This window comes from Lucilia sericata, unplaced genomic scaffold, assembly GCF_015586225.1.
Source record: "Lucilia sericata isolate MDLA Ls3-8-SP2 unplaced genomic scaffold, ASM1558622v1 Contig000129F_arrow, whole genome shotgun sequence".
NCBI classification, from domain to species: Eukaryota; Metazoa; Arthropoda; class Insecta; order Diptera; family Calliphoridae; genus Lucilia; species Lucilia sericata.
The window spans coordinates 128,931-154,583 of NW_023994161.1; the positions used below are offsets into that span (position 1 = coordinate 128,931).

General features: G+C 30.4%; 1 protein-coding gene across 1 annotated transcript; it reads left to right on the forward strand.

The window, feature by feature from the left end:
• Positions 1–1,736: 1,736 nt before the first annotated feature.
• LOC119600935 (mucin-5AC) lies at positions 1,737–20,654 on the forward strand. The gene is made up of 6 exons (XM_037951535.1): positions 1,737–1,823; positions 2,415–2,569; positions 9,635–9,831; positions 16,515–16,731; positions 16,845–17,144; positions 17,727–20,654. The coding sequence occupies exons 2-6, from the start codon at positions 2,530–2,532 to the stop codon at positions 19,673–19,675; spliced, it is 2,703 nt and encodes a 900-aa protein (XP_037807463.1). The 5' UTR covers positions 1,737–1,823; positions 2,415–2,529; the 3' UTR covers positions 19,676–20,654.
• The last annotated feature ends 4,999 nt before the right edge of the window (positions 20,655–25,653 follow it).

Genomic DNA, 25,653 nt, shown 5'->3' on the forward strand with positions numbered 1-25,653 from the left:
CAAGAAACCACCAGCAAACTTCATCTGTACACTGCATCATGATGGCATAACTTGCCTTTATTTCCACGATGATGTAAGTTTTATATTCAGCGTGTGCATTTTTTGATGTTTCGTTTCACCCTCAAATTGTGAGATTTAGAGAGAAGGAGTTTACTGAAGATTCACCAAATGTATGTGATGCTGCAAATGTCTGAGAGTATATTTAAATTTTGATCTTTTGACTGCATAGACTTGCTAAAGTTTTAAGTTTTTCTGGAAGCTTTTGGTAGGTGTTCGAAAAAATATTAATTGTTCTCATTGGTACAGTGGGACATTTCTATGTATTTACATAGGTTTTGAAATTTTAAAAAATTATATGAACATACTTTAATTTTACTCTAGATTTACCCTTACTCTAATTCTAACTCAACTCAACTTTACTCTAACTCTTCTCTAAGTCTAACTCTACTCTAAGTCTAACTCTACTCTAACTCTACTCTACTCTAACTCTACTCTACTCTAACTCTAACTCTAACTCTAACTCTAACTCTACTCTACTCTAACTCTACTCTAACTCTAACTCTACTCTACTCTAACTCTACTCTAACTCTACTCTAACTCTACTCTACTCTACTCTAACTCTACTCTAACTCTACTCTAACTCTACTCTAACTCTACTCTAACTCTACTCTAACTCTACTCTAACTCTACTCTAACTCTAACTCTACTCTAACTCTACTCTAACTCTACTCTAACTCTACTCGAACTCTACTCTAACTTCTAACTTACTCTAACTCTACTCTAACTCTACTCTAACTCTACTACTATACTCTAACTCTACTCAACCTACTCTACTCTACTCTACTACTCTACTCTACTTACTCTACTCTACTCTACTCTACTCTACTCTACTCTACTCTACTCTACTCTACTCTACTCTACTCTACTCTAACTCTACTCTAACTCTACTGTAACTCTACTCTAACTCTACTCTAACTCTACTGTAACTCTACTCTAACTCTACTCTAACTCTACTCTAACTCTACTCTAACTCTACTCCAACTCTACTCTAACTCTAATCTAACTCTACTCTAACTCTACTCTAACTCTAACTCTAACTCTAACTCTACTCTACTCTACTCTACTCTACTCTACTCTACTCTACTCTACTCTACTCAACTCTACTCTAACTTTTCTTAAACTTTTTTTTGGAGGTGAAAAATTTTCAGTGAACATTTTTCCAGAACTTTTGGGCAAAAATTTGAAGATGTACATATTCCTAGCTCATAATACTCCCACTAACAAGAAATTCACCACAAAAACCTCTCAAATGTGCAAAGTCTTTAAAGATTGAGAGATTATCGTTTTTGTACAATTATATACACAATTACATGGTGAACATCATTTTGAAACATGAAGACAGAAAAAAACAATTTAATAATATTTTTATTCGTCGGCTGAGTCTTAGCAGAGAAGAACTACAATTCCAGATCGTCTATGAATACAAGATACTCATGCAAAGTTTATGTTGCTCGTACAACTGAATGTGTGTCTATGGGTAAATGGTGATCATTTGTGTATGTGACGAGGAGATCGATTTTCTTGTAGAGTTGGATTGTATACCGTCGTCGTCGTGGTTGCTGCTGCTACTGATGTTCATGTTGCTTATGTTTGTATTGGTGTTTTCGTAACGATGTTGCTGATGTGGTGCCGCCGCTGATGATGATGATATTGATGATGGGCTTTAGTGGTTTTCCTTTTGATTTTAAAAGTTCATTTCGCTTTGAAAACGTTAACGATTAAGTTGTGCCTCGCGCTTTATTTTAGTGCGTTTTGCAACGCGGGTAATTTTGAATTTTTTTTTTTTCATTCTTCTAAGTTTAATTGTTTTAAGTTTTGAAACTTTTGATACTTTTGCATTGATGTTGAACTTAAAAACTATTAAGTAAAACACTTAAACGTTTCGTTGAACATTCTAAATGTTTTTAAAAGAAAAATACAAAAAATAACAGTGTGAAGATTTTTACCACATATAAAGTGATGAAAAAATATTAAAATAAAACAAAAGCTAAAAATTTCAATATAATTTTTGTGCAATTTCCAGTTGAGTGCATGCGTATAGAAAACGTTTAGAGATGTTTAAGAAAAACAAAAAAAAAGAGTAAAAAAATAATAATTTCTGCATAGAAAATTTAAAGTGTTTCTAAATCATTTATGACAGTAGAAAAAAATATTACAAAAACAAAACTTAAACAATTGAAATAAAAACAAAACTATTTCTATGAAAATTGCATAAATTTAAAAAATGTAACGCCCTTTATATTATAAACAAAATAGTTAAAAACAAAATAGTTTAAAAGATAATAAGATTTTTAAAAAAATATAATGCGTGTTATTGAAATTTTTATTGTATAATAGTGTTTTTTTCTTTTTAGTGTTTTAAAAAAAAAAAACTTTATTTCCTTACACAATTTTGGATTACATACAACAATTTTTTACACAAAGCTATTTCACAATTTTTTGGATTACTATAGTTTTTTCTAGTACAACATGTTAAGGATAAATTTATATATTTGCATGTTTATATGTGGTAAGTAGATATCAAAACAACTGCTTTTTTAATTGTATTTATTTAGAAAAACTAAGAAAATATGGATAGACAAGATCAATTATTTAATACCCTACATTTAGTTGTTGATTAAAATCTTATCAAATTCTTTAGTTATAATTTTTAACAATTCCAAACTAATTTTTACCTTGTTATTTAAATTAGTATTTATTTGTAACGAAGAATCAAGATGTAAAGAATCAAGTAAATCAAAATATTAAAGGATCTATGGGATTTATTAATATCCTTAAGGGCATTATAATGTTTTAATTAGTTTTGAATACACATTTTACTAAATATTTTTCGGCTGGACACACAGTGGTCAGAATATGTAATCTGGAGTCATTATATTAAAAAAAATATTATTTCACAGCTAATTTATTATATTTTACTATTAATTAGTCTTCATCTGTTTAAAGAAACAAACTGCTATACAGATCTTTCTGACATTTTCATAGAATCTTCTCTAACAATTAAAATGGGCGGGATCTGAAAGTGGCTGTAGCACCCCCCCGTTATCGAATATACCATTGAATATTAAGTAACTGTAAAAAAAACATTGCAAGAGTTACTTAATTATTACCACGTTTAATAGAAATATTAAAATGTTAAATGTAAACTCTACATGAGATAGTTTACTTTAATTGATATCTATGGTGGGCGTGGCACTTTTTTACTTTTAAAATTTTCCATACATCTTTGAATAATTTGTCAACTGTTTATTAAATAGAGTCCACTTTTTCATACAAGTATTTATTTTTTAAGTTGATCTATGGTCTCCTTGAAAAAAGTATAATATATGTAGGCGTGGCACTTTTCAATTATTTCATACATCTTTGAAGAATCTGCCAATAGTTTATTGCAGAGAGTTACTTTTTAAAATTTGTATATTTTAAATTGACCTCTAATAGTCTTATGGAAAAAAGTAATGTAATAATCAACTGATTTCAGTAATGATAAGTTTTAGCAATAGTTTTTTCATGGGTGTTACAATAATCACTAAAAATTCGCATAAACTTTAGTATAGGGTACAAATATATTTGTACATCCAGTTCAATTCACTAAAACTAAACGTTGTCTCATTAAAAGTAAAACACTTTTAATTGAAGAAAACCAAATCAAAAGTGGTACTTGTTATTTCCAGCCAAACGATAGATAACATTGACATAACCATATTTACATCAGTCGCACAAATTCATTAAACTTAAAAATGTTTTGAAAAAATTTAACAGGTAGTTATTACCAAATGACCATTTTAAAGAAGTATATTGCACTGCATAATACTTTTTTAGATAAAGAAACTAGTAAATACTTTTAGAACAATTGGCAAGTGTCAATCGACATCAATACTTTATTTATTTCCTTGTAACTCCTTTCACTTGGTCTTTAGTGGCTACTTTTTGTTCAGAGTGACTGTCGGTCTATCAGCTTAAAATGCTAGTCTACTAGTCGATTAGTTACAAATAAAGCCGGCAAGCGATCGAAAAACTATCTTATACAATGTGGTATAAGGTACTTCTAAGGCTCTCAAGATCCTTACAAGATCTAATACTAAAGGGCATCTATTTCAGGTATTGACAAGTTGCTCCAGACTTAGTCTGTCATCAAACTAGTCAACCATTAAGCAAGAAGAGCACTCGAAGAAAGATTAGTTTCCCTTCAAACACCAAAGATAATACTTACAAATAAACCTTTATCACCAGGCTGTCCTTCTAACCCCAGTTTATTTGTGGTCTCGCGGAACAAGTGATAAACTAAACCTCTAATAGAGCATTCAAAAGTGCTTCTTCTCCTACGGAGGATGGTAGTTCTAAACGGTCAGAGGAAGGCACACTTTTTACAACAAAACGTTTGAGCAATAAGCCGCCACGGCCACAAACAGGATACTGGTTGTCATTGCTCTAAGAGGGGTGTTCATGGAAATCGTCTATGATAACCCAGGACAAATTTCTTGATGTGAACGATCAAATAAAATAGCACAAAAATTTTCACTAATTTCAGTATTATTTGTTGTGCTGATTCCGAAAATTATAATAAAAAAGTTGTATCATCAACCAATTTTTCACATTTTGATCTTTTAGTCATTGTTTCCCAAATATTAAATTTTGTTCTTTTATAAAAGTTGTGTGCCCCTGCTTCTAGACTTACCCCCATATTCCCAAATGTCAATGATTTACTTAATGTTTAAATTTTGCATAGAAAATGTACGTTATAAACCTAAAATAAACGACTAATATCTTTATGAATACAGGGGTTATTCTTTAAGTTAACTGGTTTGCCACGGCTCTGATGGGAGGAAAATGATTTTTGCAAAAATTGTACCACTGAATTAATATTTTTGGATTTTAACATAAAATAATTGGAATATGTTAGTTATTAGAAATTTCTCCGATTATTTAGTGTCACAAAACACTTACATATATAAATAGGTAATGTTTAAAAAACGACAGTTTCAAAACTCCAATTTCAAAATTTTAAAAATTTTATTAATAAAATTTTAAAATTTTTTTGAAAATCTCTACATCTTTATGGATCATAAATAAGGGAATAAATGGTAAAAATTAGGTCAATATCTCTCACAGATTACAGACGTTAACCCATTAACTGTCAAGGTCAAAATCCAGTTATGTAATATTGGGAAACCTTCTTGAAACCGTAGTTAAATATTATTTAATTTTCAGCCGATTTAAATAAAGACTTAAGAAATACATATATGGGGGATTTCATGTCAAGTGACCCATGTCTTCCGATCTACCCCAAGGGTAGACTCAATGGGCCCTTTTTATTTTGTTTATTTTTTGGCTAAGAATATTTCCTTTAAGAGCTCTTTGGTCGCTTAGTGCAAACCGAGTGTGATATCTATCAAAATAAATGTTTTGTAACTCAAGACAAATTTTTAGTATTTGCTCTATTTTGTATATTTTCCTAATTATGTGTAAGTCATCATAAAACCTAAACAATAAAACATACTGAAATACTAGACAAATTAACCTTTCCGACGGTAATATTTAAACATCAAGAATAAAACTACTTTCTTCATGTGATTTCGTAGGGAAATACAAAAATTATGCACAGTGGGGCACAATCAAATTTTTGGAAATTATTCCAGCATTTCAGAACTGCTCCAAAGGCGGCTCAATGGAGCTGCAATGTAGGACACCTTTGATATGTAAAGTTTTAAAACGGGTGACATTTCTTTGTTTCCATCCAATTTGAAAGATTTTTACATTTTCTGAAAGTGTTTGGCTAGATTAAAAAAACATTTGAAAATTTAAAATATCGGGAGGAATTTTGAACCAATTTTACGAATCTTTAATTAATTAGTTAGACGACAAAACAACCAATCACATGAAAAAATATATCTTTTCGAAATTTTGAAATGGAAAATAATTAAATAATTAAAGTAAATAATTCAATTAAACTTAAGAGATATACATATATTAAATTAAAGTGGAAGCTATGAATGAGAGTCATATCCTAGCAGTTCGGTCGGACAGTCCCGAACTCCCTATTTAAACTACCACATAGGGTTACACCTGGTCACCAACTGTCCAGGTGACTAGCTATTTTAACATGTGCTTGTCCTACGAGAAAGTCAATCGTCACCCCATAGGCTGACAAGTGCTTTTTAAGTGTCCCCACTCTCGCTCACAATCGAGACACTAAATTGACGATTATCTTCACCCTTGCATACAAAGAGTACATCCGTGACAAAAGACGAATTAGAGCCAACCAGGTGGTTAGAAGTTAGTGGAAATCACTGTCTTTTTCGGATGAATAGACTCTTTGTCGAACTGCTGGGATATGGTCCGAACCGTTTAACCTAGACATTTATATAGAGACAGGTACATACATATGAATACCCATACCCGGAATTCTTTATTATTACGAGTATTCGAATAGCTGTTGAAAATATAAGTACTACTCTGTGTCTCAATATTTACCTTGTTAATTACTATTATAATCTCGGCAAATAACATAAGTACCTTTATAATGATTTATAAAAATTCATCTTGAAATAAAACCTTAAACATCATTAAAAATAAATTGGCTAAAATTCAAATAAATAATGTTAACAAGGTCAAAAATCTGACACTTAAGCTACATTTCTATTAAATTAAAAAAATTATTTAATGTCCAAACTGTCAGTTGTTCCCATGTAAATACCTCAAAATTGTTTAAATCATATAACATAAAAAATATTATTTAAAAACAGCCTCTTTAAACAAAAGAAATACGGAATTATAAATAATTTTGCGATTTAAACAAATCTTAATGTTTACAAAAATACAAAGAAAAATACATTTGAAATTATATTTTTAGCCACTTAAAAAGTCATGTTAAACCAAAATTTACTACAATATAACTGACAACTAAATGACACTGTAATTGATGAAAATAAAATATTTTTATTTAATAAAGTTGTCGAGATAAAAAAAATGAAGTTTTAGCCAAAATTAAAAACAAACTAATGAAAAACATTAGTAGTAATTCACCGGGTGTTTTGGATTACACACAAAGTGTGTTTGTTATGCCCATTGATGGATTGACGGATGATAAATGATGAGTGTGGTATGTGAATAAATAGTACCTGCACGAGTATTTCGTGATCAGTAAGTAGTAGTTGATTGTTAAGGCGTGTGAATATTAGTGGTCTTTTGTATAGTTTTCTTGAATGATTTTGCTATTATTTCTCTATAAATTTTCAATTGGCTTTTTGGTTAAATATTTAGCAATACTATTGTAAGGTTTATTTTAAGCATCGTATTGCATTATGAATTATTTTAATTGTGCCCAAGGTCTATAAAATTTGATTTTAATTTTATTGCAAATTTATGTGTTGATAGCATTAATTTATCATATATTTGTATCATCATCAGTTGAATAATATTAATAAATTTTTGTGGTTAATTTGTTATTAATCAAAATGCCTTAAATGCCACTATATAGAGTAGGAAGTTATGTTATTGTAATGCTTGTAGCACACCAATCTTCTGGGAATTACTTTCTGAGTCGGTTAATGACCCTTCAGAATTCTAAAGATTGATTTATATGTAAATAACGTTTACATTAAGGTTATTTATGCAGAATTTCAAGACATATTTTCTGAAGGCAAATTTGTATGGGGACCAGGGTTAAATGAAGCCCGATCATTAAGAAAATCGGCAGTGTCATTTAGACTTTTATAAAACTAAGTTTTGTCGATTTTTGTTGACATATTAGAACATTTAACATAATTATGAGCTCAAAAGCTCTATTCGGGGTCGCGGTTGTATGGGGGCTAGGTTAACCATTTTCAATTGCCTTCGTACTTAGTCAAAAGAAGGGTGTGTGTCAAATTTCATCAAAAATATCTTTCAAATTGCGACCTGTAGCGTGCGCACAAGCTTTACATGGACACAAACAGACGGACGGATGTACGGACAAACGGACATAGATAATTCGCTGATTCTGAGCCGATTTGTATTGGATCAATATTTATGGGTGTTACAAACATCAGCACAAACGCAAAATTGATTGTTAATCTATAAAAGTTCTGATATACAATAGTGGGTCAAAACAAATGTTCACAGAAAATCATTAGATCGCAACGCGCTTTAAAAAAACGCTATTTTTCATTGAGCAAGAAAGGTTTTTCTCTACACCAAATTTTGACTATTTAGACAAAAAGCTAATCTATTTTATAATCGATATTTATCTTAAACTGATTCTAAACCGATTGATGGGGCTAGAGTTTTTCTTAGAGTGTGATTTTTTTTTACAATTATGTAGAGAAAAATATATTACACAATTATTAAATAGTATTTTGCCCAACAGTTTCACAGTTCCTATACTTTCGAGCTTATGATTTTTATTAGGAAAACATACAACCAAAAAATTTTTACAAAAACAAATTAATTTAAAATTCATTAAGATCTTTTGTAATCAGCAGCAACATTTGTGATTTTTGATGATGAGATACTGATGTTGATGATGCTGATGATCTTGTTTTGTTTTCAATTATTTGCTTTTGTGTAATGCAAACAATTCATCAGAAAAATTCTAGTTTTACAACAATAACAAAAACTTTATTATTTAAATTTAATGTAAATTTTGCATCTTGCAAGTCTGTATCTTTTAGATGCTAAAAAAAGAAGTAGAAAATTTTATATACTTGTTCTACGTTTTGGTATTTTTTTCGATGATGAATTACTTGATGAAATTGCAAAATTTTTAAGTTTGAGCAAAAAAAAAAATAAAGTATAGTATTAAAAATTGTTTTTGTTTATATATGAAAAATTGTTTTATCTTTAAATTGTAATTACTTTAAAAAATATGCAACCAGCCATCAAAAGGAAATATTAGAATTGTAATTAAGAATATAAAATAAGTTTATACTAAAGTTTTGAATAAAGTCATTGTTATTTTTTTTTTTTTTTTTTTTTTTCAAATTTAGTAATTGAGTTTTGTTTAAGTTTATTTCTTGTTGAAATAATTCGTTTGTGAGGCAATTTGCAATAAATTTGAAATATTAGGAAGGCTTCTAATTAAGTAAATAAATTACATATGACATCAGTGAATGACAACATTGTTTTGTTATATGACAATAACATGATTCTGTCATGCTGTCTTAAGTAGTTAAGCATAAATCAGTTCAGAATTCTTTTAGTAATAATTGTCTAATTTTCAATCAATTATATATAAATATTTTGTGCCACAAATTAGAAAAAAGTAGAACTATTAAATTTTAAACATAATAATTTTGTACATAATGGTGACCACAATTATGTTACAAATCCACATGAATTATTTCCAAATTAAAGTCAAACATAGTTAGGTTTTTTATTTGCTTTATATTTCCTCAAGGACATACACATGTAGTTTTTAAAAATGTTTGTTTAAATTAAAAAATAACACTATCAAATTGATTTATAAGCAAAAACGTGTATGTCAAGTAAACAATTTTTAATTTTAGACCATTTTTTTTAAATTACATAATTTAACGTGCAAAAACATGTTTAAATTTTTTTCATGAAAAAAAAAATAAATTTATCTTTTTTTTTACAGCAATTGTTTTAACTATAACAAACACAGTACTAGGACAAGAGTCATCATTCTTAAGAAAACCATGGCCAACATACAGTCTACAAAATATGCCACAAACACGATTCACATGTCATGACAAAATACTTGGCGGTTATTATGCAGATCCGGAGGCTCAATGTCAGATGTTTCATGTCTGCGTTAAAGTTGCTGGAGTGGGGGTAAGTTGATGGAAGCAACAAGAAAAATAAAATCAAAAACATAAAACAATAAGAAACTTTTAAATACAATAATATTTATAGGTATTGCAAAAATTATGCTTTTAAAGAAGATAATTGTGGTGATGCATGAATTTTAATCACCTTAAAATAACGTTTTAGAATTATGAAAAGAATTTTATGTAAAAAAATCGGCAAGTTATATGAATATTACTTTGAATCAGAAATATAATTTCGAAAGCTACTGAATATTCCCAAAGAAATCGAGAAATTACAGTTTATAAAAGTGTTTTTAAAGGAATCTAGCACAATTTGTAGCAATTTTCCTAAATGTGTATCCTAAATGATACTAGTCATTAATGTTACAATTTTCCAAAAGAGTCGAAGCCCAATTTGTGACAATTTTCGTAAAGCAATCATTTAAGATTGAGAATTTTACTAAGGGAACCTAGTCACAATTTTCCTTAAAGAATCTAGTGACAATTTAGGACCATTTTCCTAAGGAAATATAATCACAATTTGTGAAATATTTATTAAAGGATTTCGCAAATTTTTGTGAAAATTTTTCGAAAGGATCCCAATTTTCCTAAAGAAATCTAGTCACAAATTTTCATAGAGGAACCTAGTAACAATTTGTGACAATTTTCATTTAGGAACCTAGTCACAATATGTGACAATTTTCCTTAAGGAACCTAGTCACAATTTGTGGCAAATTTCCTAAAGAAATCTAATCACAATTTGATTCAAATTTCCTAAAGAAATCTAATCACAATTTGTGACAATATTTCCTAAAGAAATCTAGTCACAATTTGTGACAAATTTCCTAAAGAAATCTAGTCACAATTTGTGACAAATTTCCTAAAGAAATCAAATCACAATTTGTGACAAATTTCCTAAAGATATCTAGTAACAATTTGTTACTAGATATCTTAAGAAATCTAGTCACAATTTATGACAAATTTTCTAAAGAAATCTAGCCACAATTCGTGACAATTTTACTTAAAGAAATATAGTCACAATTTGTGACAATTTTCCTATAGAAGTCGAGTCACAATATGGGACAATTTTCCTAAAGAAATCTAGTCACAATTTGTGACAATTTTCCTAATCATAATTCGTACCAACTATTTATAATTTGTGACAATTTTCCTAAAGAAACCTAGTCACAATTTTTGACATTTTTCCTAAAGAAATCAAGTCACACTTTATGACAGTTTCCCTAAAGAAATATAGTCAAATTTGTGGAAATTTTCCCAAAGAAATTTAGTCACAATTTCTGACAATTTTCCTAAAGAAATTTAGTCACAATTTCTGAGAATTTTCCTAAAGAAATCTAGCTACAATTTGTGAAAAATTTCCTAAAGAAATCTAGTCGCAATTTATGACAAATTTCCCAAAGAAATCTAGTCATAATTTGTGACAATTTTCCTACAGAAATCTAGTCACAATTTGTGAATATTTTACTGAAGGAAATATAGTCACAATTTGTGACAATTTTCCTATGGAAATCTAGACACAATTTGGGACGAATTTTCTAAAGAAGTCATAATTTGTGACAATTTTCCTACAGAAATCTAGTTACAATTTGTGAATATTTTACTGAAGGAAATATAGTCACAATTTGTGACAATTTTTCTATGGAAATCTAGACACAATTTGGGACGAATTTTCTAAAGAAGTCTAGTCACAATTTGTGACAAATTTCCTACAGAAATCTAGTCATAATTCGTGACAAATTTCTTAAAGAAATCTATTCACAATTTGTGACAATTTTCCTAAAGATATCTAGTCACAATTTGTAACAAATTTCCTGAAGAAATCTAGTCACAAATGTTTGAAATTACGCAATATGTTGCAATCTTTGGCATTTTTGTATAAATCTGGAACAATTTAACATTCAACTCCACCCTATCCAAAGTAGGGTATCCCAAGTAACTCAAACGAAATATGCACTTGCTTTGTAACAACAATCAAGCAAAATAAAAAGTACGGACAATGATAAAGGAGAAAAAAGTCTAAAGTGAATGATTTAAGTTTTAGAATGTTAAAAGATTGTAAATGTTGTAGATCAATGTCTTAAAGATTCAATGCTCTAGTAAATGTGCACAATGCAATGCGATACAATATACAAAACTATGCAATTGTTATTACAAAAAGCAGAAACGTACTGGATTTCTATTTGTGTGTGATTGTTTTTTTTTTTTGCAACACGCGTAAATGTTAAAGTGTAAATTCAAATGTATCGATAGATATAAAGAAGCATTTGGATGGATGTGTGACTTTAGTGCACCGGCGGTTAGTTATAGACTCTCTAAGATTGTTTGCACTTCAATTGGCAAATGGTTATTATAAATAATCTCGAATACATTTGCAGTCAATACAGTTTGGTCTTTGGTTTACACACATAAATATATATTTAAATTATAAAACATAAAGATTTTACAATACTTGTGTGCATTGTGCTCATAGAATTGCATTGATTAGTACATTTGTTGTTTTTGCGATTTCTATAGTATTGGCTTGTTTTGAATGTCGCCTTGTAATGTTAAAAGTAAAACCATGGGGCATTTTATTTATTTTTTCCATTTTAAATGTTAAAGTGTGTTGAAAAACAGATGCTCCCAGCTGAAAGAAAAAAAATCTAAAAACAACTACTTTGAAAAAAAACGACAACATCGATTACAATTTCGACTACGACAATGGGTTGTTATTTTTGGTTGTTGTGCTTGTTTTTTTTTTGCTTTGGTGACTAAAATGTTGAAAATGACTTTTTCTTATGTCGTGACTGGCAACGTCTTCTGAACTATTTGCGTGTATGAGATGTTGTTTGTTTGCAGATTTTGAATTTTTTTCTATGGAAATTTATATATTTTTTAGGAGTTTATTTTCTGCTTTATTAAACATGCTAAAATATTTGGTTTAAATGACCTTTAACTAAATATAAGTGCTTATTTTAGTTGAATTATAATATAATAATAAAAGTAGATTTTTTTTTTTAATCTCTAAGTAAGTCTTAGATATAACACCAAGGTAACCAACCTTACTAAATAGTAAAGGAGTATCAAATAATACATTTTATTATGGTAAGTGTTGAAACTAAATGACCTAAAAATTTGTAGGTTTAAACACTTAATTTTATAATATCGAGGATGATAAATACGACCTTTTTTAGATATCGTAATAGGAAAATAAATAAACCCAATATAAACTGATTTAAATCAGTATCCACAAACATGTTGGTGATTATCTGTAAAGATTTAGTCATATTTCATAAATAGTTTAGGCCTTTGAAGAGAATCATGAGACTGTAAAGCTGCGACCAGATATAGAACTTATAAAACATTTATAAATCGATCATTTTTAAATGTAAATTATAAAATAGTGATCCTTATGTACCCAACATTAATTCATAATACCAAACATTTATGATCAACAGAAAAAATTAAGAAAAATTTCAACTCTCTAGCTCCTCTCTTCTGAACATTATTCTACCAAATACAGCAAACAAATATTTTCAAACATCTTTATATAAAACGTTCACCGCTTTATCTTATGTGATCCATTTTTGGGTACATCCCAACAAAAACTTGGTAATGACTTGCACTTATACAATAACATACTTTTCAATAACTACTACATACTGTCTGCATTACTTTAAAGTACACTTATAATAACTTATATAAAACATAACAACTTTTTAACTCCTTATTTGTAATGAATTTTTTAAGTAATTATTTATAAGCCACCATGGTAAGTTCTTGCATTCAATGATATCGACGTGCTGAAATAATGAGTGAAATGTCAACTTTTTAACATAAGTTTTTGCTGGGATAGTGCAATCATTATTGGGAATCAAGTTTGTTTTCGAGTTTGACTTGTACTTAAACAATAGCTTGATTTTCAGTGACTACTGCATACCGTGTACGTTTTTTTTATTTATCCTAACAACTTTTTAACTCCCTATTTGTAATATATTATTTAAGTACTTATTTAAAAGCGAGTGACAACGCGAAAAAATAATGAGTAAAATGCAAACTTTTTGACATAAGTTTTTGCTGGAAGAGGCAATCATTATTGGGAAACAAATTTGATAATGTCTTGTACTTATACAGTAACTTGCTTTGTAATGACTACTACATACTGTCTGCATTACTTTCAAGTACCCTAATAATGACTTACATAAAACAAAAAAACTTTTTAACTCCCTATTTGTAATGACATAAGTTTTTGCTGGGATAATGCAATAATTATTAGGTCCTATCAATTTATATGAATCAATTTATACTGAATATGTCGGAAACTTTGAAACGCTAATCCCAGATAGAATGTCTTGGTCAAGCGGAACATTAGAGCAAATACCAGTAGGAATCCGTTTCTACGCGGATGGCTCTAAATTAGGGGACAAAGTGGGCCTGGGGTTCTATATTGAAGACCTAGAAACAGAAATATACCACCGTACGAGCAATAACGGAATGTGTAAATTGGATTAGAATAAATATAGCGCCCACAGGGCTTAATATATTTACCGACAGCCAGAAGGCAATTTGTGCGATATCAGGTGATCAGACCGTATTGGATTGTAAGAAAGCTTTAACTGAATACTCTCCCAGAGGTAAGGTTCACATCATATGGGTACCAGGCCACTCGGGAGTAGTCGGCAACGAAAGGGCGAATGTAATAGCTTTAAAGGGAAGGGAGCTCGATGTAGTTAACCTGACAAACGCAAAACCATTCGACGCAACAAAAGCTGAATTAAAAATATGGATGAGAGAATCCCATAAGGCCTCTTGGAATAATGAAACGGTGGGTAGAACCACAAAGATTCTATGGGGTGACCCTGATGAGAGCAAGACGAGAAATCTTCTCAAAATGAGCAAGTCTGAGGTTAGTATGATGGTACGTATTCTGAGTGGACACACGGGATTACGAGCACACCTATACAAAATTGGACGTGTGGATTCAGACGAATGTAGAGCATGTGGAGAGGACAGTGAAACTCTGGAGCACTTTCTTTGCCATTGTCAGGCATTTGTCGAAGTTAGATCCAAGTATCTTGGAAGTGATGTTATTCCGGAAATAACATTCTTAACCAACACCGATTGGAAGATTCTTAGGAATTACGTCCAGGAAACTGAGTTTCTGAACATGGAAAAATAATACATTCAGTGAACAATTTTTTTTCTTCTTTCTTTCTTGAATTGGAGCGCACAACAGGTCCGATAGTGGCCTAGGTGTATTTCTTCGGATTTGATGTAGTATACATCCTCCTATCAACCTAACCTAACCTATCAATTTATTTTACCTTTCACCTTCGAAAAAGGGTATAATTCGATTTTGCGTCCCATAAAATATCCAAAGTAACGAAATCCATTGATATATTTGTTGAAATCAAGTTCCTGAAGATATGATTTACTTAGGAAAAGGCCTATGTGTGCGGTAATATATTCGAAAATACTATATTCTTTGGGAATTTTATTTATGTATATCTCAACTATATATATACAGAATTGGGGATTTTTTATTTCTGATCAACAGAGAACAATTAAAATACCTCCGTATTTGTGAACGCTATCTGACAGACAGACATGTTAGATTGTCTTAGAATCGATTCCGAATATATGCACATTCTTTACAAGATCTGCTTTCGATGTCTAACACACAGAATGACAAAATCAATGTACCCTCTGTGTTTTTTAGTGGTGGATAGAAAAAGAACTCATTATTAATTTTTGAATAATAAATTTATATCTAATCTACTTAGCAATTAAATTATGCTGACTGTGCTAAATATTCCCCATAGATAATTGAATTATACTTATACAGTACAAAAAATACATATTTTTAAATTTACAATTCCAAGAAAAATCCATTAAATTGGACACGACTGTCTTTTGTAAATATTGAAAAAAAAAAAAATCAAAAACATTTTCAATTCTTAACACAAACTCTTCTTTAGCAAATGAAATCAAAACAAACAAGTTTTTCTTTAAAATTATTTTAAATCTATTTCAGCTGCTGTTTAATGGAACTTTTCAGACTTCTGAATGTCGTTCGTTCGTCGTTTAGAATTACCTTCAAAGTGTTGTATTTTTCTAATTTTTTTTTTTTTTGCAAACAACATTGTTTGTTTTTAGTCGTTGACAATTGAATTTAGTTGCTGGCTGACTTGCATTGCAACAACAATTGCATAGACTTACAGCCAAACGACTTTGATGTCATTTATTTAGTTTAGATGATTTTGAACATGGAAAATATCAAAGTTGAATGCTAAATTAACAAACGTTTTTTAAATTCTATTTAAAGTTTGTTCCGGTTCACAATTATTGTTGCTATAATAAGTTTGCAAATATCGATATTTATTTGAAATTATCATTTGTTAGTAATCAAATTAATTTAAATTTACAACAAATAAATTACAAAGAAGAGCTTAATACAAGTATAAAACAACAACAAATAAAAATAACAGGTTAATTTATTATGATGTATATGGTTATAAATTGTTACTTAGATAAAGTTTCTTTTATGAATAAAGAGGAGTTGCTAAAAATAAATTAACCTTTGAAATTTAATAATATTTCAAAAAAAAAAAAAAAACGAACACTTTAATGTTATGGCGAAATACACTTGTCAAAATCGTGGGAATTTAAGTTGTAATATTTAAACATTTTGTTTTTATTAATTTTTAGGTACAAGATTTTCGTTTCTTATGTCCAAATGGTACGGCATTTGATCAAGAAGCCCAAATCTGTGCCGATTGGGGTGATGTTGATTGTGAGCAATCCGTTCTTTACTATGGAAGTGATAACTTCGATCTTTATCGCTTGGGTTCAGGATTTGAGAGTAAACGTGCTCCTTTGGCTGAAGAAGATGAGTCCACGTTCCATTTGCAAAGAGCTGAAAGTGGTATGTTCATTTTTGGTAAATTTACCATAAAATTTTTAATTAATTTGTTCATTTTTAGAGAAAAAAAATGTGTAATTAATTTTAATGAATAAATTTTATGTTTATCTCTTTAGGTGATGTAAGACGTTTTAAAGAAACTCGTATAGATCAAAAGTCACGCCCTGATCAACCACCTAATTACACAAAACACTTTGAAACTGTAACGCGTGGTACCTTTAATAGCAACAGCAATTCAAATCACAACAACAACAACAATAATTATGTGAATACACAGCAGCAGCAACAACAACATGTTAAGACGAAGAAACAAAAACAACCAACGGAAGTAACAAAGAAACCCATTGTCAGTTATTATACACCGACTTCAACAACAACAACGACCACAGAACGTAATTATAATGATGATTCAAAACGTAAGTTTAATTTTAATTAATTTATTTTAATTTTCAATGTTTACCAAACAAAATTGGCAAACTACGTTCCTGGACATTAGACTGAGATAAAAATTATGGGAAATATTTTATTGGTACTAAATGGAGTTAATGTGATTTTGGAAAGAAGATTAAAAACCTCTTAGTTTATTTCTTAATTTAGTTTTGAGAAGATATTTAAACCAAATAAACAACTAAAACAAAAATTTGATCGCTATACGACGATCTCTGGTTTCCCTTGTGTAATGTGTTGGAAGTATTTTTCTAAAAAAAATGGAATCTTTAAAAATTTTAACCCTTTAGTCCATTTCTAGTTTTTATATACATTTTTATTAGGAAACATAAATGATCAAAAAATTTTGTTCTCCTGGTTCTTAATTGTATATTAAAAAAAAAATTGACGGACATTCCTATATAATCTAATCTAAAGACTTAGAATGTATAGACTTTTGTTTGTCTATCACCAATATCCATATAAGTCCCATTTTGATAGTGGGTATAAAAATAAAAAATATCGTTTTAATAACAAAATTATATTTATTTTAATATTTTCTCTAATTACAGAAGATCTAGATGATATTTTCAAAGGTTCCCACAGTTCACACTTCTTTTCCAATCGTAATGGCGGTCGTGAAGATGACTTTTTGGATCATCCCGTTAAACCCTCGCTAAAACCTAATGATTTTTCTGATTTTAGTAAAAAATCAGAAGCTTCTACAATTGGCAAATCCCGTGTAACACCCACCAGACCGAAGCGACCTTTACAGACAACAACTACCACATTAGCTAGTACCACAACGACTACTGCAGCTCCCAAGACAGCGAAAAAAGTGACACAACATTCATATTACAATACCGATTTCTATGACTTTACACCCGTAAGATCCACAACTTCAGCAAGCACTTCCTTCTCCACCACCCTCGTTACCACACCCCGCCCACTAGTACAGGCAGCACAAAGTAATGCTAATCGTTTTAATATAGGTTTCAACGATTATCAAACTCAAGCTAAAATACAGCCAACAACTTATAATCCTAATCGTTATAAGCCAACTACTACAAAGTATACTGAATTTAAACGGGACAAGGCCGAGACGGGTGTACACAACAAAGCTACAGGAAATACTAAAAAAGCACAAAAATTCGAACAAACGCAACAGAAATTAAATCCTCAAAATTCAACTTTCGTAAAATACAATGAATTTAATGACTTTGCTAAAATAAAAACTCAACCGCCACAACCATTCCAACCTCAACCGCCAGCCAAAATCTTCGAAGCTCCTGCAAAAACAAGTGCAGAACCACAATTTTATCGTTCACGTGGTCAAGCACGTATAAACAATCAACAACCAGAACCTTTCCGTGCACCACAGAGACAAACGGTTAAGCCCACAGAAAAGGTCAAAGAGAAGCCCACAGTAGCGGTAAAGGCTGATGTAAAACCAAGAGGATTTGTTAGTCGCGGTAGTATTAACTATAAAGCCACCACCCAACGTGATAGTGATACTTATCCCACAACCACCAGTAATAATCACAAAAAGTTTTCCACCTTAGTGCCCAAGGACAAATATGCACCGACCACATTTAAGCCCTCCACTTATAAAAAGACCTATGATAGCAACTACTATCAAAATCAGCAGACCATAAGACCCTCCAACCAGCCACAGAAAACACAAACAACAGCTACTTCGACCACTATTTATACTACACCCAATCCATACTATAATCCAGACGAGGATGATGGTCAATATCATCCTGAATTATATGAAATTGATTATTCTAGAAATAATTTTAATCGACAAAGACATACTAGCAGTCCAACCACCACCTCTACCACTAGCACCACTACAACTACACAAAAACCTTTTAAGCAAAACTATCACAATCCTGTAAATCATTTGAAGAGTCAACAGCAGACTTCTTATATAAAAGAACAAACTGCTGCAGCAGATTTCAGCGAAGAAGATGAACTATTCAAAACTGCACAATCTTTGAATTTTGGAGCCGCCAGCATTAACAAATTACGAGCAGACATTTTCAAAGCGGAAAAAACCTCTCAACAATACAATTCACAATATAATCCACACAATTCCATAACTAGTCCAAAGACAACAACCACTTCTACACCGATTTCAACAACCACAACATATTTCACCTATCCCTCGTATTCTACCACAACACAAACTACTTCACGTCCCACAACATACATAGTTCCGTCCACAACCACTACAACCACCACAAGACGGCCAACTACAACCACCAACTCGCCAACCAAGTACACCACTGCTTATCCATTAAATATTACCAAAAGTGGTAAACATGCGGATAAGTTGGAGAAGAAATTGAAAAAGAATGAAAATAAAAACAAGAAAAAAACTTCAAAGAGACCTGCACACGCCGATGAAGACACCAGTTATGATTATGCCTATTACGATTCGGATACTTTAAGTGAATCACCACAAGAATATCCGGAATATGAAATACAAGAATTTACTAAAACTAAAAGAAATTAGGCGGTAAAGTGAGTGAGAGAAATGGATCAATAGTACTACTAATAAAAAAGCCCATAAACATAATACAATACAATTTCACAGACACTGTAACAAAAATCGGTCATTGTCTTTATAAAAATATTAAAAACGATTTTTCAGAAATATTTTCAGAAATAGAGAACAAAAATTTTTCTACAATTTCGATTCTATAAAAGAAAATGAAATAAACAAAAAAACCTTACAGCCGATATTTTTCAAGGTATGACAATGAACGTTTTCTTTAATCACGCACACACAAACCAGTTCCATTTTAAAACAGACATCTTCTATATCATTCATTTATAAATCATTACTTTGTATTAAGTAAGTTTCTCCTTTCTTTAGTTAATCCGCTACAAAAAAGTAAAAAAAAAATCATTTCCGTTTTGTAGATGCCAAGTTTGCCTAAAAGCTATTTTATTTAAATCTTTTTTTTTTAACTTATTTTCAAATCATGACATTATCATTCATCTATTTTATTACTCACTTCCCAATAGCCTTCTCTCAACAATACCTGAAATAATCACCTCCATAATATTTCAAACAGAAATAATAATGATAATAAAACGATGTATTTCTAGTTATTTAATTTGAAAGAAAGGAAACATTTATGTTTTTATTTAGTCGTTAGACAATTATTAATTTTAAAATTAAAATATTTAAAAGAATTTGTGACACTCCACTCCACCTAAGAGTAGAGTTAAATAATCTTTAATTTTTGATTTCGTTGTTTGGTGTATTTCAAAATTGCTTTTTTCCACTTAGAATTTTTTTGTTTAAACATATAGTTTATAAATAATCTATACGCGCATACGATACGAGTATAAATGAAAATGTTGTATTATTTTTTATTTTGAAATTAAAAATTATTTAAATTTTAAGTATATTTTTTTTTGTATTTTGTAAATAAATATAATTATTAAGAAATAATTTTTGATAAATAAAAAGAAATTTAATGAAATTGATATGGTTTTATTTTCTATTCTAATTTTAAGATCATTTAACGAAGTAAAAAACTTTAGTAAAAGTTGTTTTTTATTGGATAAACTAAATTAAATTTAATAAAAAAACAATTACTTATAAAATTTTATATTTTCCGAATAATTTCAAAGCTAATTATACCCTACACCACTATAGTGGGGAGGGTATTATGCGTTTGTTCTGATGTTTGTAACACCCAAAAATATTGGTCTTACACACACCTTAAAGTATACCAATCGGCTCAGAATCACTTCCTGAGTCGATTAAGCTATGTCAGTCTGTCCGTCCGTCCGTCCGTCCGTCTGTCTGTCTGTCTGTCTGTCTGTGTGTCCATGTAAACCTTGTGCGCACTCTACAGGTCGCAATTTGAGATAATTTGATGAAATTTGGAACATGCACTTCTCTTGGTCGAAGGACGAAAGCTATTGAAAATGGTTGAAATCGGTCCATTATTTCACCTAGCCCCCATACAACCGGACCCCCCGAATAGGGCTTTTGACCTGATAATTATGTTAAATGATCCACTATATCTACAAAAATGGGAAAAATTTAGTTTTATATATGTCTTAATAATTATAGTGATTTTCGTAAAGATCGGGCATTATTTGACCCTAGCCCCCATACAAAGTCCCCCTCAGAAAATGACTTGAATGTTCACAATTCACTTATAAACACTAGTATCACGATGAAATTTGGCACAAATGAGTTTTATATAAACATAAGTCCCAACAATAAATTTTATAGGGATCGGACCAAGTTTTACCCTAGCCCCCATATAACCGGACCTTCCGATTTGGGCCTTTTAGCTCATAACTTTGTCAAATATACTACTATCTCTCCAAAAATCGGCACAACTAAGTTTGATATAATTATAAATAACACTGTCGATTTTTATAATGATCGGGCATTATTTGACCCTATCCCCCATACAAAATTCCCTTCAGAAAATGACTTGAATGTCCACAATTCACTTTAAACACTAGTATCATGATGAAATTTGCCACAAATAGATTTTTGCCCTAGCCCCCATACAACCGGACCTACCGATTTGGGCCTTTTAGCTCATAACTACTATAAATATACTACTATCTTCCCAAAAATTGGAACAACTAAGTTTAATATAATTATAAATAACACTGTCATTTTTCGCCATGATCGGAAATAAAAAGTAGCCTATTGCCAGACATACAGGAATGTGCTGTGAAAATTTGAAGAAAATCGGTTTAGCCGTTTAGTAGTCTATAACGTTCAAACATATAAACCCACAAACAAACAAACAAACAAACACACATTCATTTTTATATATGTATATAGATAATTCCCAATAACACATTTTATAAGGATCGGCTCAATTTCTGCCTTATCCCCCATACATCCGGACCTTCCGATTTCGGCCGTTTATCTTTTAACTACGTCTAATATACTACTATCTATCCAAAAGTCGGCACAATGTGGTGATGTTTGTAACACTCAAAAATATTTGTCCTTATTAAGCTATGTCCGTCTTTGTGACCGTATAAACCTTGTGTGCACGCAACAGATCGCAATTTTGAATATAATTTGTTAAAATGGGTCACATACTATTTTCTGGATCCACTGACGATGGCTGTTGAAAATGATTGAAATCGGTCTTTTATTTCTCCTATTCAGCATACAATCGAACTTGAACAGACATTATTTGGAACCTATATAAGATTAACAGAAATGCTTTATTATTGAAATTAATCACATTTAATATTCGCAATTGGTGTAGGGTATCATATGGTCGACCACGCCCGACTATAATTTCTTACTTGTTTTCTTCTGTCTATGTTTATTCATTTGGGTAATTTCGTATCAAGTGACCCAACTTTTAAAATCGATATCTTCCGATTTGGATGAAATTTGCACCAATGTTAGTTATTGGATAGTAGGCCAGTAGGTTAATGTTATTGGATAGAAGGCCAGATACAAATTTTCAGCTCTATTGGCCAAGAACTGTCGGAGTTAGAGGGGGTCAAACTTGGTGTTTTTGGTCATACAGTGTTTTATTCAAATGAGTGTAACTTTTAACGATTTTGAAGATTCTAACTATAATAGTTTTTCATATATATAATGAGATGTCATTCAAATTATTGCAAGTTCGCCAATTTTTCCAAACGTTAATAAAGATTTAAATGTAACCTATGAAAAATTTGAATAATCTAATAGTTTACCAGATATACGAAATTCTGTATTTAATTCATATGGGAGGTGCCCATTTCCCCATTGAAAGTCTGCCCATTTTTCTCTAAATGGTCACATGAATGTCAAAGTAAAGTTTGAAGATTCTAGCTCTAATAGTTTCTCACATACACAAATTTTTATATTTAATTCATATGGGGGTGCCAAGCCCCCCTTGATGAAAGTCCGCCCATTTTCCCCAAAATGTTTAGATGAATATTAAAGTTATACGTGAAAAATTTTAAGAATCTAGTTCTATTAATTTCCCAGATAAACGAATTTTTGTATTTAATTCATGTGGAAGGTGCCGCTAACACCACCCCACCCCCCATTGCTAGTCCGCCAATTTATTATCCAAAATATTTACATGGATGTTACGGTTTTTCGTGCAAAATTTGAAAATTCTAACCGCAAGAATTTCCAAGACAAACGAATTTTGGTATTTAATTTATATGGAAGGTGCCACGCCCCCTAATGCTAGTCCGCCCACTTTTTGTCCTAAATAATCATATTGACACTAAAGTGGCTCCGGCAAAATTTGAGGACTTTAACTGTTATATTTTCTCAGATATACTGATTTAATATTTTCTTAATATGTAAGATGCCACGCCTCACAGTGGTATAGGAAAAAAAAAGAGGGAAATAATTCGGTAACTTCTAAACGGTTAATCCGATTTTAATGAAATTTGGTGTGCACAAAGAGGAGGTGTTGTCAAGTTTAGGTTTTGAATTTGGACCTTATAGGCCAACCAGGGGCCCGGCGGGGGGTCCTCAAATTAGGACACCTCGGCTATGTTAAATTTTTAAAACGATCCTATTTCTTCATTTGAGTTCCGATTTAAAAAAAATTTCGTATATAGAATCTCCTCATCGAGCACTATAAAAAATGTAGCAGTAAATTATCTCTTATAGTTTAGGAGATATTCGCATTTGAATATTAAAATTTTAAAATTTTTACCGTCCTTACTTTAGTTTTTTTGATAATAGCAGGTCCAAATATTTCCGATTTTCGCCATTTTTTTTTATTTGCTTAACAACAAGTTTATATACCAAGCAGTGAAAGAATTATGTAAAAATCATGACTGAGTCCAAAGTTATAGGCATTTAAATTTAAAAAATTAAAAAAAGGCGATTTTTTGTCATTTTTTTGGGAAAAAAGTATCTTTTTCTTTTTAAGTTATCTAAAAAGTTTCTAAGAAGATGTATATAGAATTTATACTTTTTGGAAAGCTGACTTTACATAAAATACGATAAATTTGAAAAATTTGTATCTTCGCAAAAACTGAATAAAAAACATTTTTTAATTTTTTTTAAAAAAAGTATTCCGCGAATTTTTTAATTTTCAAAAATTATATACAGTTTTGAAAAATAGACAAAATTACCTTTCCATTGATATATAACATGCCTACCTAATGTTTTTTAAGTGACAAATTAATTAGGGAAAACTCAACATCTTTTAGAAAATTTACCTAGCACTATTATTTTCATCCATATATGTAACAAATTTAAGAGTTAACCTTAACGACATTTTTTATAGTGCTCGATGAGGAGATTCTATATACGAAATTTTTTTTAAATCGGAACTCAAATGAAGAAATAGGATCGTTTTAAAAATTTAACATAGCCGAGGTGTCCTAATTTGAGGACCCCCCGCCAGGCCCCTGGTTGGCCTATAAGGTCCAAATTCAAAACCTAAACTCGACAACACCTCCTCTTTGTGCATACCAAATTTCATTAAAATCGGATTAACCGTTTAGAAGTTACCGAATTATTTCCCTCTTTTTTTTCCTATACCACTGTGCGCCTACTATAGCTATTCAGCCCATTTTATCCACAAATATTCTTATCGATGTCAAAGTTGTTCGTAAAAAATTTTGGGGCTCTAGCTGTTGCAGTTTCTGAGATATGCAACTTTTAAGACTAACTTTGTATGTGGACGTGGCACCTCGCCTACTTGAAATTCCAAAACAAAAGGTAGTCTATAGTTTCTTCCAGACATACAGGAAGACACTGTGGAAATTTCAGGAAAATCGCTGCAGCCGTTTAGCAGTCTATAAAGTCCAAACAAACATACAAACACAAATTCATTTAAATATATATAGATGTATATGGATCTTACTATAGGTTTTTAATCTCTATATTCTGAATCATTGTGGATATCGAAGTCAATTAAGCGATTCCGATGTCCTATATGTTTGTTGAAATAAATTTTTGGAAAATCCCACAACTTTCTTGATAAAAATCTTAAATAATTTTATTAGACTATTTATGTCGAAATAATGGAGGTATGAGATATAAATTCCAAATAAATCCATAAATTTACAGAAATCGTATTTTTGTCATTACACAATGAGAAAACAATGTACAGTTTCACATGCTATGCTATGTTTAGTGTTTTTAAAAACGACATTTGGAAAAAGCGGTTTTTCGGTTTACCGAAAATTTAACATTTCTAAAAAACCGATTTGTCGGTTAACCAAGTATATAAAACCGGGTAACCGAAATGTTTCGAAATGTTCCAAAAATTCATATATTTCTTTGAAAAAAGTCATTTTGCGAAATATTATCAATTACTTAATAGGATATTTGCACTTTTTAGTATAGATATGTACATTAATATATCATAAGAAAACAAACTTTAACAATCTGAAGATATGTATTATTGATTCGTTAAGTATATGGTCATAGGATGGATAAATTGACCTTTGAATAGATAATACGCCAACTTCAATAAAAAAATGGGTCTATTATGGACAGATCTTCATCAAATTTGGTAG